A 14,541-nucleotide genomic window follows, 5' to 3' on the forward strand; every position below is an offset into this window, starting at 1 on the left:
AATTATTTCTTCTTGGGGGGTACAACTATGGATGGATAAGATGGTTACGATATGTATGTTCCCCAGAAGATACATCTTAACTGCATTTTTTAACTGACCTTTCATCTAGCACCACCAAATGGTCAACGTTAGTGGAAAGACACATATTGGATGGTTTGCCACAACATTTGGTAGAGAAATTCTTGGTTCTTGATGAACCCTGATGACTTTGATAAACCCCAAACCTTTATACTAGGCTAACTTTTGCCTCTGGTGATGGGGCCTGGCCTTAATACAGATTTGGCCAAAGGTTTTAAATGTATTTAATGTGTTGAGGGACTCGGTTATAGTGTGTGTGTGTGTGTGTGTGTGTGTGTGTGCGTGCGTGCGTGCGTGCGTGCGTGCGTGCGTGCGTGCGTGCGTGTGTGTGTGTGTGTGTGTGCGTGCGTGTGTGTGTGTGCCCCCTTACAGTTACCAGTGTACTTTGTTGGCCCCCTGCTGTTTCTTTTCTTCCTATTCCCCAGGACCTCTATTCAAAGAGTAGATCAGCTCATCTTTCTTTGTTTGCTAGTGCTTTGGTCCTAAAATATAAATAAAAAGAAACTTAAATGTGCCAAACTATGATAATCTATATTTGTTGTACAAATGTTGAGTTCATCTAATTGTGTTGCCAAGAGACTTTAATTGGTTCGCCCTGAAGTTAGAAAATTAATGAATCCCAAATGTCATCCCTGTTAATGTCTGTGCTTAAGACTGAAGACTATAGGAATAAAGAGCAGAGACTAAGACTAAAGTCCTGTGCCTCTGTTTTTTGTGAGGAGCTGTCCGATGGTCCTGTTGCTCTAGATGCAGAAAGATGCTATCAGTGAGTCGTCACACAGACTCAGAGTCGTATCGTCCATCTCCCAGCTCTTTGTCTCTCTGACAGAACAAGACAGGAATGACGACACATCAGCAATAATGATGTCTGTATTTTGTGCTGCAGCAGGGAGTCAGTCAGCGCTGGCAGAGGGGACACAGAGAGGGTCCGCAGCTGAGAGCAAAGTCAGGAGAAAGACACATATAAAGCTGTAGTGTCACCAGGGAAGTTACCCAAAGCATCATGTCTTAGTCTTAGTGCGCTGAACTTCGAGTCAGGGGGTAGCAAGTTCGAGTCCCTCTGCAGTCAGCATGTCGTTGTGTCCCTGAGGCTCTTCACCCCAAAGTGCTCCTGTGGGGATTGTCCACAGTATTGAGTATGTAAGTCGCTTTGGATAAAAGCGTCTAACAAGTGATATGTAATGTGTAATAATATGTAATGTCTGCAATAAGGTGTATAATATGATTACCTTTCATTCATATCTCCATATGTTATCAACGAAATGCCTAAATTAATAAAATATTGTTAATACTAATACGTCACTGTATTTGTTGTAATATGCATGTTACATACTGAATCACAATGTGCATATTTGTAATTTTTATCTTTAAATATATTTTGCAATTCTATTTCATTTGATTGTATCTTTTATTGGACATCTTACTTTCACTTTTGATGTTTACTGAATACCTTTATTTTATTTTTATATTCATTTTATTCCCAATTTCCCCTGGGATAAATAAAGTATTCAGATTCTGATTAACATTCACCAGTTGGAGCCCATACCCATATAAAACAAGACCTACAGACTTCTGCTTAAACAATTGTTTTCTAACAGTGAGTGAGACACTGAAACATGAACACAACAGAACCTTCATCTATTATATCTATTCTTAATATGACATTCTATATATTGTTTTTATTATAAACCTGAAATACATTATGCAAGATGAATGTTAATTCATCTGACACTGAAACATGACAATGCCCAGCTGTTTAGGAGATTACTGAGCCGTTAGAAGCGAGAATGTATATTGTGAACCATCTTTAAAGATGTGTGTATATGTTCGGATCCGCGGGTGTGAATAAAGTTATGAGTCACAGTCCCCTAACTCTAACTCACCCCTTCCAGACCATTTCAAGTGCTTGGATGTCTGAAGAGCTGAAGAATTCAAGTGTGTTTGTGATTTTAAAAATCAACAGCTGCTGATTATCAATCTCTGTTGTCCCTATAATTAGTTCAGGATGAGAAAGATCTTTCCGGGAACAATCCATGGAAATTATCTGGAATTTTGTGTACCGTAACATTTGGTAAAGAATTACTGAAGCCCGTCGGGAAGAAGTCGAAAGCTTATGCATTTTTGCTTTTCACCCTTAGTGTTTAAAAAATATGTAAATAATAAATAAAATCGTATTAAAACTTAAAGACTTTAATGTTTCAGATGGCCCTGCGAGGAAGGCCTGCACCTGATTGGATGCAAAAATAATAATAAATACATTTTAGTTTTTTCAATGGATTTGTTGAAAATGAATTACACATAAAATCATCCACCCAATCCGACATAAATGTCCACTAATGGCCAATATGACTAATAATTAATGAATTAATTAAATAAATGAACAGACAATTTCTTATCCTTCTCGTCCTGGAAAATTTAAAAAACCCGGTGAAGTCTTAACATGATGCATTTAACAAATGAATACATTTAGCAAGGAAGTGGCCTTTGTGCAGGCTGGAATCCCTCCTGGGTGTGTGTGGAAGGTGTGTGGGAGTCTTGTGTGGGCTCTCCCATACAGAGGGGCTCTAAAGGCCAGCCTACACACTCAGGACCCCGCCTCCATCCCAGTCATGACATCCTGCTGGAGTCTGTCAGCAAACAGCCAGCAAGGCAGAAAGCTTAGAGCGGGAGGAACACAAGGAGCCCGGAGGAGGACAAAGGCTGTGTGAGGAGAGCGTGTGAAGAAAGGAAGAAAAGCGTATGATATGGAGTGTGAGGTGGACGGGGATGCAGAAAGTGTGTGTCGGTGTGATCCTGGTGTGCAGAATAGGCCCACTCCTACACTCACATTCCTGTGTATTATACGGAAGTCAACAGGACTGACAGTATGGACACACATCCTGGACAGCTGCACAGTGAGCAGTACCTGCAGCAGGAGGGAGCGTGAGTGTGTGAGTGTGTGTGTGTGTGTGTGTGTGTGTGTGTGTGTGTGTGTGTGTGTGTGTGTGTGTGTGTGTGTGTGTGTGTGTGTGTTAGTGTGAGTCAGGGCTTTCTGTTGCAGCTCCGGACTCATACTCATTTGTGAGCACATGTAAAAGAAATGGGCAAACTTACTCTGTTTACTTTGTATTTATTATAGTGGAAAATCCAGGTGAATTTACATGTATATTTATTTAAATGACAGTATTTAAGTCTGAAATCTAATGTTTCAAAATGCAAATGAGGCAGTCTCTTATTTACTATGTGCATACTTTTCTGAAACAGAAATATAACTATCAGATATAGTCAGCTTCAAATTTTGCGTTTCATATTCTGTTCATTCTAGATTTAAAGATGTATAGACAGAGGGGATTTTGGATTTCTCTTTGTTAAGAATTAGCCTTTTTGTTATGTGATAAAAATGAAAAAATGAAAAATATACAGTATATCAATGTTAAACTTTTCCGATTGTATGAGCACTTGTTTTCTCAAATTGGATGTTAACAAATGCAAATAAGTGATTATCTGATACTAACTTCTGCTGAATGCAGAAAAAATCAGAACAAAAATAGACAAAGCTAATCAAATAAACACCTACTTTTTTATGTTGCCCCTATTCTGGAGACATGAACATCAACAATGTCAAAATGTATCAGTTCATGAGAAGCTGTGTTTCTGCCTGCAGTCTGGCAACGCATATTTTATAGGATCAAGATCATGCCCCCATCAGTGGACTGTAACAGTTTTGTGGTACTTGTGATTTTATGTATCATTTTTGATTTCTCTTTCAAAAAAATATGTTCATCGGGGGACACTGTATTTGAACTCTACCTATCTAGCACCCAAAAGCAGTGTATAAACGCTTCAATATTGAATGGTTTATGTATAGTAATCTGGTTGTTTAACACACAGTTGAGAGTAGATCCTAGTGCTTATTCATGTTTTTGTTAACAAATAACCCTCCTGTGGAAAAGCACACCTAGTATTATCATTATAACTGTCAATAAGCAAACAGGCTTGCAGATATTTATCATGACAATCGCGCTCAAATGTTGGCAGTAGTGTTTTGCAATTTTGTATTAAAAAAAAGAATCAAATCAAATGAATACATCTTCCCTCTCTGTATTTATAGCCAAAGCTATAGCAAAACTCATAGAAAGACCCTCGTACAAACTCACAGAAATCAACAAGAGACAAGACATAATAATCCATTGAACATAATGAGTGTATGAGGGTATCTCCCACCACACTTTGGGCCTTGTCACCTAAAAGTTGTTAGCATGAAGAAGTTCATAGGGTTTCAATATTATCCCTGTCCCAAGGTCGGCAGTTTATATGAGTCAAATAATCAAACACAATCATGAATATGCAGCATGTGTGCAAAAGAAAAAAAACATAAAATAAAAGAGGGCTTAAACTACATTTGAACACAGGGCCCCTCTGAAAGACAGGGCAAAATGTAGGATAACTACAGAAGGACTCATCAGCTGGGACTGTATAAAGGCAACTTATGATTCATTCAATGAGTAAGTCATAATAAGTAAAGACGACAGAACTTCTCATGACTGTAAGTCTGTTCATACTATTGATCTCATTCTAGACTCATTTTGAGAGTAAGCACGGAACAACCGGTTCATGGAGGGGCACCATGAGGAGGCTGTTCATTTTTGGACATGTATATCATAATTACATTTATTAACATTAGCAAAAGTTAAGATTGTATTTATGTGGTAAATGGCAGTGGGGATATTGTGCATCCTATTTTAATTTCACACACACGCACACCCACACACACTATGCAAATGCAGCAGGCTTCTAAGAGCCACAGTCTGTCGAGCAGCGCCCCCTGGTGGTAAAGCATATTTGAGACAAGGATTTTATATCTTTGGAGGAAAGTAAGTCATAAAGTGAGATTTCTGTTATATAAGTGATTTCATGTTTTCGTCTCACATTCTTAGTTTACCTTTTTATGTTTTTATAAATATTTGTATTCTATTTTATTGTATATTTTCTTTTTTGGGATATTTTACTTGAACCTTTTATGTTTATCCAAATATATCCACATTCTTCCTATAGCTTTTTTAATTAAAATAAATTCGAATTTAAATGTAATCTTTTATTTATTTAATTCCAAAATGGAGCAACAAAAGCCGTTTTCTTATTCTCATCACCTAAACCAACACTCAACACAATGATTACAAGTGCCATAACATAAAGCAATACAGACTAACTAAGATGCACACTCCTTATTTCTCCCCAGTGTTTGATAGAATCGTAACTGTGTGATGATCTGATGTTATGGATGAGTGTGTGCACATCTCTCTATTGCTCTCTTTAATTTCAATGGTGTTCCTGTGCTGAGAGGCCCCTGCAGCCCTGTGACAATGACACCACTGTGTTATTAAGCTTTGTGCCGTACTATATTCATCTGACCCCCCCTTCATCTCCTCTTCATCCGACCCGCCCCTCCTGTTTCTCCGGCAGCTTCTTGCAATAGATCCCCTCTTTCTTCTGCCTCTCTCCAGTTCTATCTTTTATTCAATGAGCAGTGACTCAGTTCTCATCTGTCTGTTGTTAGCACCACAGAGTTCCTGTCAGTCAGAGCTGAGGGCCCAGCTATGTAGGAATGCTGTAGTTAGCCTTAATGTACACAAACTGTAAACATGGGTTACCACATATTCATAGTGTATTAACATCATAGATAACACAAAGATACATTGTGTAATTGTGTTTATGTTGGTATTTAGTTGTGTAACAATTCAAAATACTAAATAAATGAGATAAACTAAGGTGTAATAAAAAAAGGGAAAACACCATGATGAAAACATAGCTGTGGGAAAGAAAATGTGGTGGATACATTTTTTCTTTTCGCTATGGGTATTCTTCTGAAAACAAATGACTAAACTAATTGTTTAGTTATTTAGGAACTTATCAATTACATTGATCTAATTTTACGACAGTTAATTAATTTCCTGCAATTGTTTAAGTTGAATGAGACAATAAATGCATTCCTTTTAGGATAGCATCAGTAATTCAATGGATTGGGGATCCACTTTGTAGACTGTATCCGACACCTTTAAAGTGTGTGTTTTTGTTTCTTAAACTGAACACAAGTATAGTTTATTAGAGAAGTCAATTGGATATGTAGGATCTCTGCAATTGAGAACCTGCTGCAATCAACATCAATCAAGGAAATCTATCAAGGGATCTGTAATGGATCCTCATGGTCTCTATACGGAAGCAGATATGAGCTGGGCTCCATCTAGTGGCATGATATGGAGCTAATCTGTTTATAGATAACTATGACCAATCTCCTGAAGTTAATGCAAACTGTGCAAGTGCAATAGTACACTGTACACTCCTGAGGAGGAGGAAACTCAAGGTAATGTGTACATTTGGAACCATTCAAATGTACACTGTAAAAAAAAGAAGCAAACCAGGGCCTGAAAACAACAGACACACACACTGAAGCTCAATTATTGCACATACCAAAAGGAGGTTTAAAAAGACAATAAGTTAAAAAAAATCCAACATTTCATTTAAAAGCAACCAAGCCATCACAATATATTTCTCACAGTAATGATAATAGAGTAAAAACAGGAATTATACTGTCATACACTAATCATCAGAATTGACTATACACCTACAATGTTAAATCCTTTTTCTCCGAGCTTCAATGAGATTTAGAAACAATGCAGATCAAACAGGATGCTTAACAATTCACATGAGTAATAATACACATGTCTTCAAATAGCCATATACCAGCAAATAGCACAGAAGAGTTAAAGTGACTGCAGTGAAATACAAATTAAAAAAATGGTACAAAACTTCAAAAACATTCCCATAAATCATTCACTTAATACCAGATAACAAATTAGGATTAGGGTTAGGGTTAGGGTAATGTTGTGAATCGAGTGGCCCATGGTGGTGGTGTGGTTATGGTATGGGCAGGCGTATGGTATGGGCAGGCGTATGTTATGGACGATGAACACAGGCCACTCGATTCACAACATTACCCTAACCCTAACCCTCACACCAGATACTGACTGGTTTTCGGACCCCCCCACCAATAAAGCAAAACTGCACGTTTCAGAGTGGCCTTTTATTGTGGCCAGCCTAAGGCACACCTGTGCAATAATCATGCTGTCTAATCAGCATCTTGATATGCCACACCTGTGAGGTGGGATGGATTATCTCGGCAAAGGAGAAGTGCTCACTATCACAGATTTTTTCAGATTTGTGAACAATATTTGAGAGAAATGGTTATTTTGTGTATATAGAAAATGTTTTAGATCTTTGAGTTCATCTCATGAAAAATGGGGGCAAAAACAAAAGTGTTGCGTTTATATTTTTGTTTTGTGTATATTTAAAACAAGGTATCCATATAGCTATACTTTCTGTTGAAAAACATTTTGTTTCTATGAGATAGGGTTGTCAGGGGATACCCTAGAAATCTTAACCCCAGATGTTTTATCTCACTGAAAAATCAATAATTTATGGATCACATGATTGCAAATGACACAACATGGACATTTTTGGTAACGTTTTAAATAATCTATAGTGCTTATTATCGGCGTAGCTGGTTTATTATAGACCTTTCAAGTGAGGCACTACAGGAAGTTCCCCCCCAGACGGAAGGGGGTGAACTTCTGGGCCTGCTGAGCCCCGATCTCTGCCACATACAGAGCCCCCGTCTTCAGGTCCAGGTCCACAAGGTGGGGCTTCACCTCCTCAGCCAGCTGGATCACACTGACCACCCTGCACTGGCCGATCAGACCCATGGGGGGAGCCTCCAGCAGCGAGATCTGGTTGGTGTTCAGCTGGACCACCACAAAGTACTTCTTGTCTGGGGTCAGGCGGACGGAGTAGGGGGCGTCCTCGGAGAAGCAGCTCCCCCAGGTCCCCAGCCACTCCCCGGTGATGGAGTTGAACACCTGGATCCTCTTGTTGCCCCGGTCGGCCACCCACACCCGGTGGTAGTCGTCCACGGTGACGCTGTGGGGGATGTAGAACTGAGCCATGCCTTGTCCTTTCTCTCCGTGCATCCACATCACCTCGTGGTCTTTGGACAGCTTGATGAGGCGGTTGTTCATCCCACCGTCACCATCCACGATGTACATCTCTCCGGAGGGGTGGACGAAGATTTCAGCCGGCTGGTCGAACTGGAGGGGGTTCATCCCAGAGCCCGCCTTCCCAGGAGCCCCCAGCACCTGAGAGTGAGAGGAGAATGAGAGGAGAGTGAGAGGAGAGTGAGAGGATACCACTCAGCAACATGCTACATTCAGATTTTCAGTAGAGTGGCGCACAGATAATGTACTTTTGTAGGACAAATAAGAAGTTAGCATCACAAGGGCTTTCTCGAAAAAAACAATGGGATCCTTCCATAGGATTTTAGCAAAGGTGGGAGAAGTACTCAGATCTTGTACTTAGGTAAAAGTAGAAGTACCAGAGTGTAGGAATACTCTGTTACTCAAGTAAAAGTACAAAAGTAAAATATAGTGAAAGTAGTAACAGTAAAAATAGTGATTGTGCAGATTGGTCAATTTCAGAATAATATATATGATATGTTTTATAAGGATTGATCATGAAAGTGTTATCAAAGCTGGTAAAGGTGCAGCTAGTTTGAATGACTTTGTATACTGCAGGGTAGCTTGTGAATTTACTCCAGGTGGAACTAAAGTCGGATTTAACACTTTTTCACATCATTCATCCACATCTGGGAAGTAACTAAAGGTATTAAATACATGTAGTGGAGTCAAAGTACACCATTAACCTCTGAATGGTAGTGGGGTAGAAGTACAAAGTAGCAGTTAAAGTGCTAGTATCTAAAAATTGTACCCAAGTAGTGTACTTGAGTAAATATATTTAGTTACCTTACACCACTGGATTTTAGAATATTACAGAAAACACGTTAGACTATAAACAAACTACACAGCATTTGCAGGGCTGCATATCCCCACCGCTAAACTAAAGCTAATGTTGGGCGGGATTACATTTAGAGTGTCATTTAGTAAATTATTAGCAGCATCCGTTTTTAAGGTATATAAGCTTTGGACAGTCATGAGTTTGGTATTTACTGACGTATATCATGTTTTTATGTCACAAAACAATCCTGTGTTAACCACAGACCTTATTTCAGCCAAAAACACGTTTAACAAGATTGTTGACTTCTGAAGGCCGCTACACACCAACCTGAGACCAAAGAACGCGTACCGAAAGCGTCCCGACTTTTACGTCGCCTGCGTCGGCTATGCCGCCCGCCTACGAACACACCGCAAAGACTTCAGTTGACGAGTGGCAATAACTGTCCTTACCAGCAGGCAGCGGTAGTGTGTATTCGTCATTCAAAAGAGGCAACAGCCAATCAGAGTGATTTCTTTGGCCGACTTTCTTTGGCCGATTCAACATGTTGAATCGGCCGCGGGAGGTGTGAAAATGTGCCGTAAAGCAACAACGGTGCGGGACACACCAACCTGAGTAGGGCGCCGCGAATGCCCGACTGCCTCTGACGGCCTGACTCCCAAAATCGGGTAGGTGTGTCAGGGCCTTAAACGAGGGAACAGGAAGTGGTGACATGCTAACTCATTTCCGGATTTCGGGGACTAAGTCCTGCACCACTTTATTCTACATAACAAAAGAAATACTTGAATGGAAAAGCTAGTGGAAGCCAAAACAAAGATGTTTTAGTGACAAACATAATCCTGGAAAAGCCTTTACCTGCAGGAGCTTCCCAGACGGGGAGTACTGTTTGACGCTGTGGCCGTACGGGCCGTTCCCCACATCTGTGATCCACACCGTGGGGTTGGCTGAGGCCGCGTCAGCTAGGAATATACCATGGGGCATCTCCATGGTGGTTGTGTTCCAGGACATGAGGAACTCCCCCTCTGTGGAGAACACCAGCACCTTCGGCACATCGGCACCTGAAGGCCAAGCAAGTCAGCATTAAAGCTCAAATCAAACAATCATCAGGTTTCTAGTGATGCACCCTTTATGCATCGTTATTTAATCGTGATCAGAATCAGAATACCTTTAGTAGTCCAACAGAGGGGAAATAATGTACATATCATTTACAAATCAAAGCCAACTTTATTGTCAATCTTCTGTGTGTGAGATCAAATGCTTTGTACACAAGCGATTATTAAGAACAAGTTTAAGTTCCCATTATTTGTTTCTCAATTTTTACAAGGCAATGAGTCAGCAGTAAGAAATGTAAGAAAGTATGCTGTAAATCAAATAATTTATTTTTTTTGTTTTTTGTGCCGTGTGCATAACCCCTAATACTCACTAGAGCAGTGGTTCTCAACCGGTCAGGCCTCAGGACCCACTTTTTCCTTTGTCAATAAATCGCGACCCGAAATTTGAACCACTCAGATCTATTCAGCAAAACATTGTTCTGTAATATATACACTTTTCAGCATACAATATTAATTAAAGTGAAGTACAGTGCATATATCCCTTATATCCCTTCACAGAACTAAAGTATGCTTTTAAAAAAGGTTTAATGAGATGATGGAATCAAAGCTGAACTGTATCACATAAAAAGGCACACATGCTGAAAACCCAACCCCAGCAGGGGGGTCTGGGGGGATTCTCCCCCATGAGATTTTTAGAAATACTAACATATAAACTACGCATTCTCGTACACTCTGAGAAGAAAATAAATACAAATATTACTACCCGACATATTAATAATATTTTATGCCATTGTTTGTTTTTCACTTTGTCTGAAGCTGAACTTGTCTGTGTGAATTGTGGGTAGGGTAGATAGCCCCCATTGTTCTGTGACCTGTCAATCATCAAACCGGGGGTCATATTTCATTATGTGTTCATTTTTATCTGAAGTTATACCCGTGGATGTATAAAGAATAGTTCTACCGCAAAACTATTTTGGTTTTTTTCTTCACCAGTTGAGAACTACTGCACTAGAGCACAACATTAGGATTATTTGTTGCTAAAAAGAGTCCCCAACAAATACACAATTTATTTCTAAATGTGGTAAAATTATCCTTTACAACCTCAGCTGGAACCAATGGGCTTGGGGCTGATACACATCCACCAATATAAAGAGTCTATTGCACTGAATTATCAGTTTGCATTATTTAACACAAAACATATGTAAAACCTCTCAGAGCACATTTTAGCATTCTGTGGAAAATGTCAGAATTTTGCATTATCAAGGGAAGATATCATTGATCAGGCTAAACTCCTTAACCAGAAGTATAGTTAATGTGTAGAAAATCTACAGCTCTGGAAAAAAATAGACCACTCCAAATGTTCCTTAAATCTCAATCTACATGTATGGAAGCCATTCCATTCCAAAGTCTGTTGAATTACAACACAGAGAAATGCTGTCAGTAGTAATAATACATAATAATAATAATAATAATAATAATAATAAAAGAAATGTTTTTTTAGTCAAACACATACATATATATGGCAAAACCAGAGAAATGGCACATGTTGCAGTGGTCTGCATGAATCCACTCAAAGAAAACATGCTAAAGCACTCATTGTCCCATATTTAAAAAACAACAGGTAACAGATAGTGAAAGTGTGATCTATTATCAAATAGGTTTGTTTTAAATGGACTTCTCAAGTAACTTTTCATAGACTCTTGTCTTACTTTACTTGAAATAATACAATTAAGTTGACTTAATCAGTTCATTTTATCTACGTACAAAAAATGAAGCAGTTTGCTCAAGGACTGGTGTTTCCTGATCTACAGAAGGAACTGATACAACAACGTTTCCTTCAGTTCCTAAAGAGCACCAAACAGGATCTTCTTCATTCTTTACACACCAAATAAAGCGAAATGTAGATTTGCCAGTTCTTGAAGAAGTATTCAGCAGATACTTTACTTAAGTTAAAGTACAAATACTATGGTCATAAAATACTCCACTACAAACAAAAGTTGGGATTTCAAAATGTTACGGTAAAAGTACAAAATTATTAGCATCAAAATGTACTTAAAGAACGAAAGTAAAATTACTCATTCTGCACAGTGACCCATTTCAGAACAATATATTTAAGTTTTATCAGCCAAGTGTACTTCAAGTTAAAAAAAAAATGGAAGTACTCGTTATGCAGAATGGATCTTCTGACAGTATTTGATCATTATGTATAATATATGATCCTCTTTGTATACATGTAAGAGCATTTTAGTGTTGTACTTTGTCTTTGTGGACCAACTTTACATCTTGAAATGACAGAAGTTGTAACTGCAATCCAGCATGTGTGTGTAAGGTTGTAGCCCAGTCATTTTGAATTGCAATGGAAACCATTAGAAATGTGAACGTATGATCAGATGGAGAAGCACTTTATTTGGAGGTCAAAACCCAGCGCGCACACCTGTACTGTTGCTGCTGATAATCCCTTCATTTGGCAAAAAGGAAATAGCAGTGAGGAAAGAAACACAGCAATATAGCAGTGGTGGAATGCAATAAAGTACATTTACTCAAGTATTTTACTTGAATATTTTTCAAATGAAGCTATTAATACTTTTACTCCACTACATTTTAGAAGCCACTATTGTAGCCTACTTGTACTCCTCTACATTTATCTGAGAGCTTTAGTTCCTTTACAGATATCAGCTAAATAAAAGCAAATGTGAGAATACTCGTTTTGCAGAAAGGATCTTCTCACAGTATTTTTTTATTATGGGAAGTACTGCATTACATTATATCAGCATAACATGTGATCTGAGGGGAATGTATTTTTGTTTATTTGAATTGGTTTGTGTGCCATTTTGTAAAGCACTTTGAGCTGCACCTGCTGTCTGAAAGGTGATATATAAATAAAGATTATTTTTAAATTATTATTATATCATTTGTTTTTATGTAACTACTAGTAACTATGAGATAATCGAAGTGGAGTAAAAAAAACAATATTCACCTCTGAAATGTGGAGTAAAAGTATAAATCGGAGTAAATTAAAAATACTCAAGTACAGTACAAACCTGTCAAAAACGTACTTTAGTATAATACTTGAGTACTTAGTTACTTTCCAACCTGAAATGTGCTCCAGCTTGATGGACTGTGAGTTAATATATTTACCTCTCTGCGCCACATACACCACCCCCGCGTTCTGGTTGACCGCCACCCCGAACACCTGACCGCTGAACAGCTCCGGCTTCCGGGGCCAACTCAGGTCCAGCTGGTACAGTGGGCTGCCCCGGAGCAGGTAGCCCGGCCGCAGGATGGAGCCGCTCGCCTGCTGGGGCCCGGTGGTCCCGTAAAGCACAACCATGAGCAGCACTAAAGCAGCCATACCAGACGCTAGCAAACAGGTATGGCCTCTCTTCTTATTCAGCATCAGTGGTTCGGCCAACGGCTGCTTTTCCACCTTTAGCTTCCTGTTCAGGTGACTACAGCTCGATGTGTGACAGGATGATTAAACACCGCAGAGAGAACACTCACTTTACTGTAGCGTTAGCGGCGAGGTATGCTGCTATTCAAGCAACGCTTTAATGTTTGTTACGATTATTTAAAGTTCAGATCCAAAGATTTAAATGGAATGCACTTCCTCTATCCAGAAACGAAAACAGTAGGCTTGTTTGAGACGCGTTGCGGCTCGCCTCGAAAGAAGACGAGAATAGCCGATCGCAGCCGGGGAAGGTCTCAAAAAGCTCGCCTGAAGTCGGACAGCTCCGAGTCTTCTTCTTCTGCTTCTTCTTGTGCTTCTTCTTCTTCTTCTTCTCTTGGTTTTTTGGCGGATTGCAAACAACTTTAAGGTGCATACCGCCACCTCCGGAGTCGGCTTGACTCGGTTTGCATTTATAAAGAATGCACATCGTTAATGTCAGATATGTACTAAGTAAATACATTTGTTCCTGCTCAAGATTTGATTCAACTTTATTGTCATTGTACATATTAAAGGTAGCCTACTGAGACAACGAAATGCAGTTTAGCTTCTAACCAGGAGTGCAACAAGCAGTAAAGTGAAAAGTAATGTACACAATCTACAGAATAAAATATAGAATGAATTGAATGATGAATAAACAGTGAGGGGTATGAATATACACAGCAGCCTGTGAGCAGTATGAACAGTGTGTATGAATATGCTAAGATATATAAAGTATGAAAACGGTAAGCAGTGCAAGTATAGTATAACATATATAGATATTAATTTCATGATGATAAACATTATGGAACAATTATGAAAAATGTTAATGGAGGGGGCGACGTAAAAACTGAGATACCAGCGAGTCGTTTCCCATCAGGCATTTCGCTTCCGCAGCCCGTGGAGAGGAACTGCGCCGCCTCGCCGCGCCTCGCTCTCAAGGCTGCGGGCGTCTTTGTCCCGCGAGATTTCAACGTCTCATGTAGGCGAGCCCATAATAGGCTTGTTTGAGACGCGTTGCGGCTCGCCTCGAAAGTAGACGAGAATAGCCGATCGCAGCCGGGGGAGGTCTCAAAAAGCTCGCCTGAAGTCGGACAGCTCCGAGTCGGCTTCTTCTTCTTCTTCTTCTTCTTCTTCTGCTGCTTCGCCTTCTTCTTCTTCTCTCGG

General features: G+C 39.5%; 1 protein-coding gene across 1 annotated transcript; it reads right to left on the bottom strand.

Annotated features, from left to right (window-relative positions):
• Positions 1-7,336: 7,336 nt before the first annotated feature.
• On the bottom strand, positions 7,337-13,652 carry LOC104942147 (NHL repeat-containing protein 3). Its single transcript, XM_010767346.1, has 3 exons — positions 13,089-13,652; positions 9,754-9,956; positions 7,337-8,246 (listed from the first exon to the last, which is right to left on the bottom strand). The coding sequence occupies exons 1-3, from the start codon at positions 13,345-13,347 to the stop codon at positions 7,647-7,649; spliced, it is 1,062 nt and encodes a 353-aa protein (XP_010765648.1). The 5' UTR covers positions 13,348-13,652; the 3' UTR covers positions 7,337-7,646.
• Between the last annotated feature and the right edge of the window lie 889 nt (positions 13,653-14,541).

The sequence above is a fragment of the Notothenia coriiceps genome, unplaced genomic scaffold, assembly GCF_000735185.1.
Source record: "Notothenia coriiceps isolate Sejong01 unplaced genomic scaffold, NC01 NC01_scaffold00004191, whole genome shotgun sequence".
Classification (NCBI taxonomy): domain Eukaryota; kingdom Metazoa; phylum Chordata; class Actinopteri; order Perciformes; family Nototheniidae; genus Notothenia; species Notothenia coriiceps.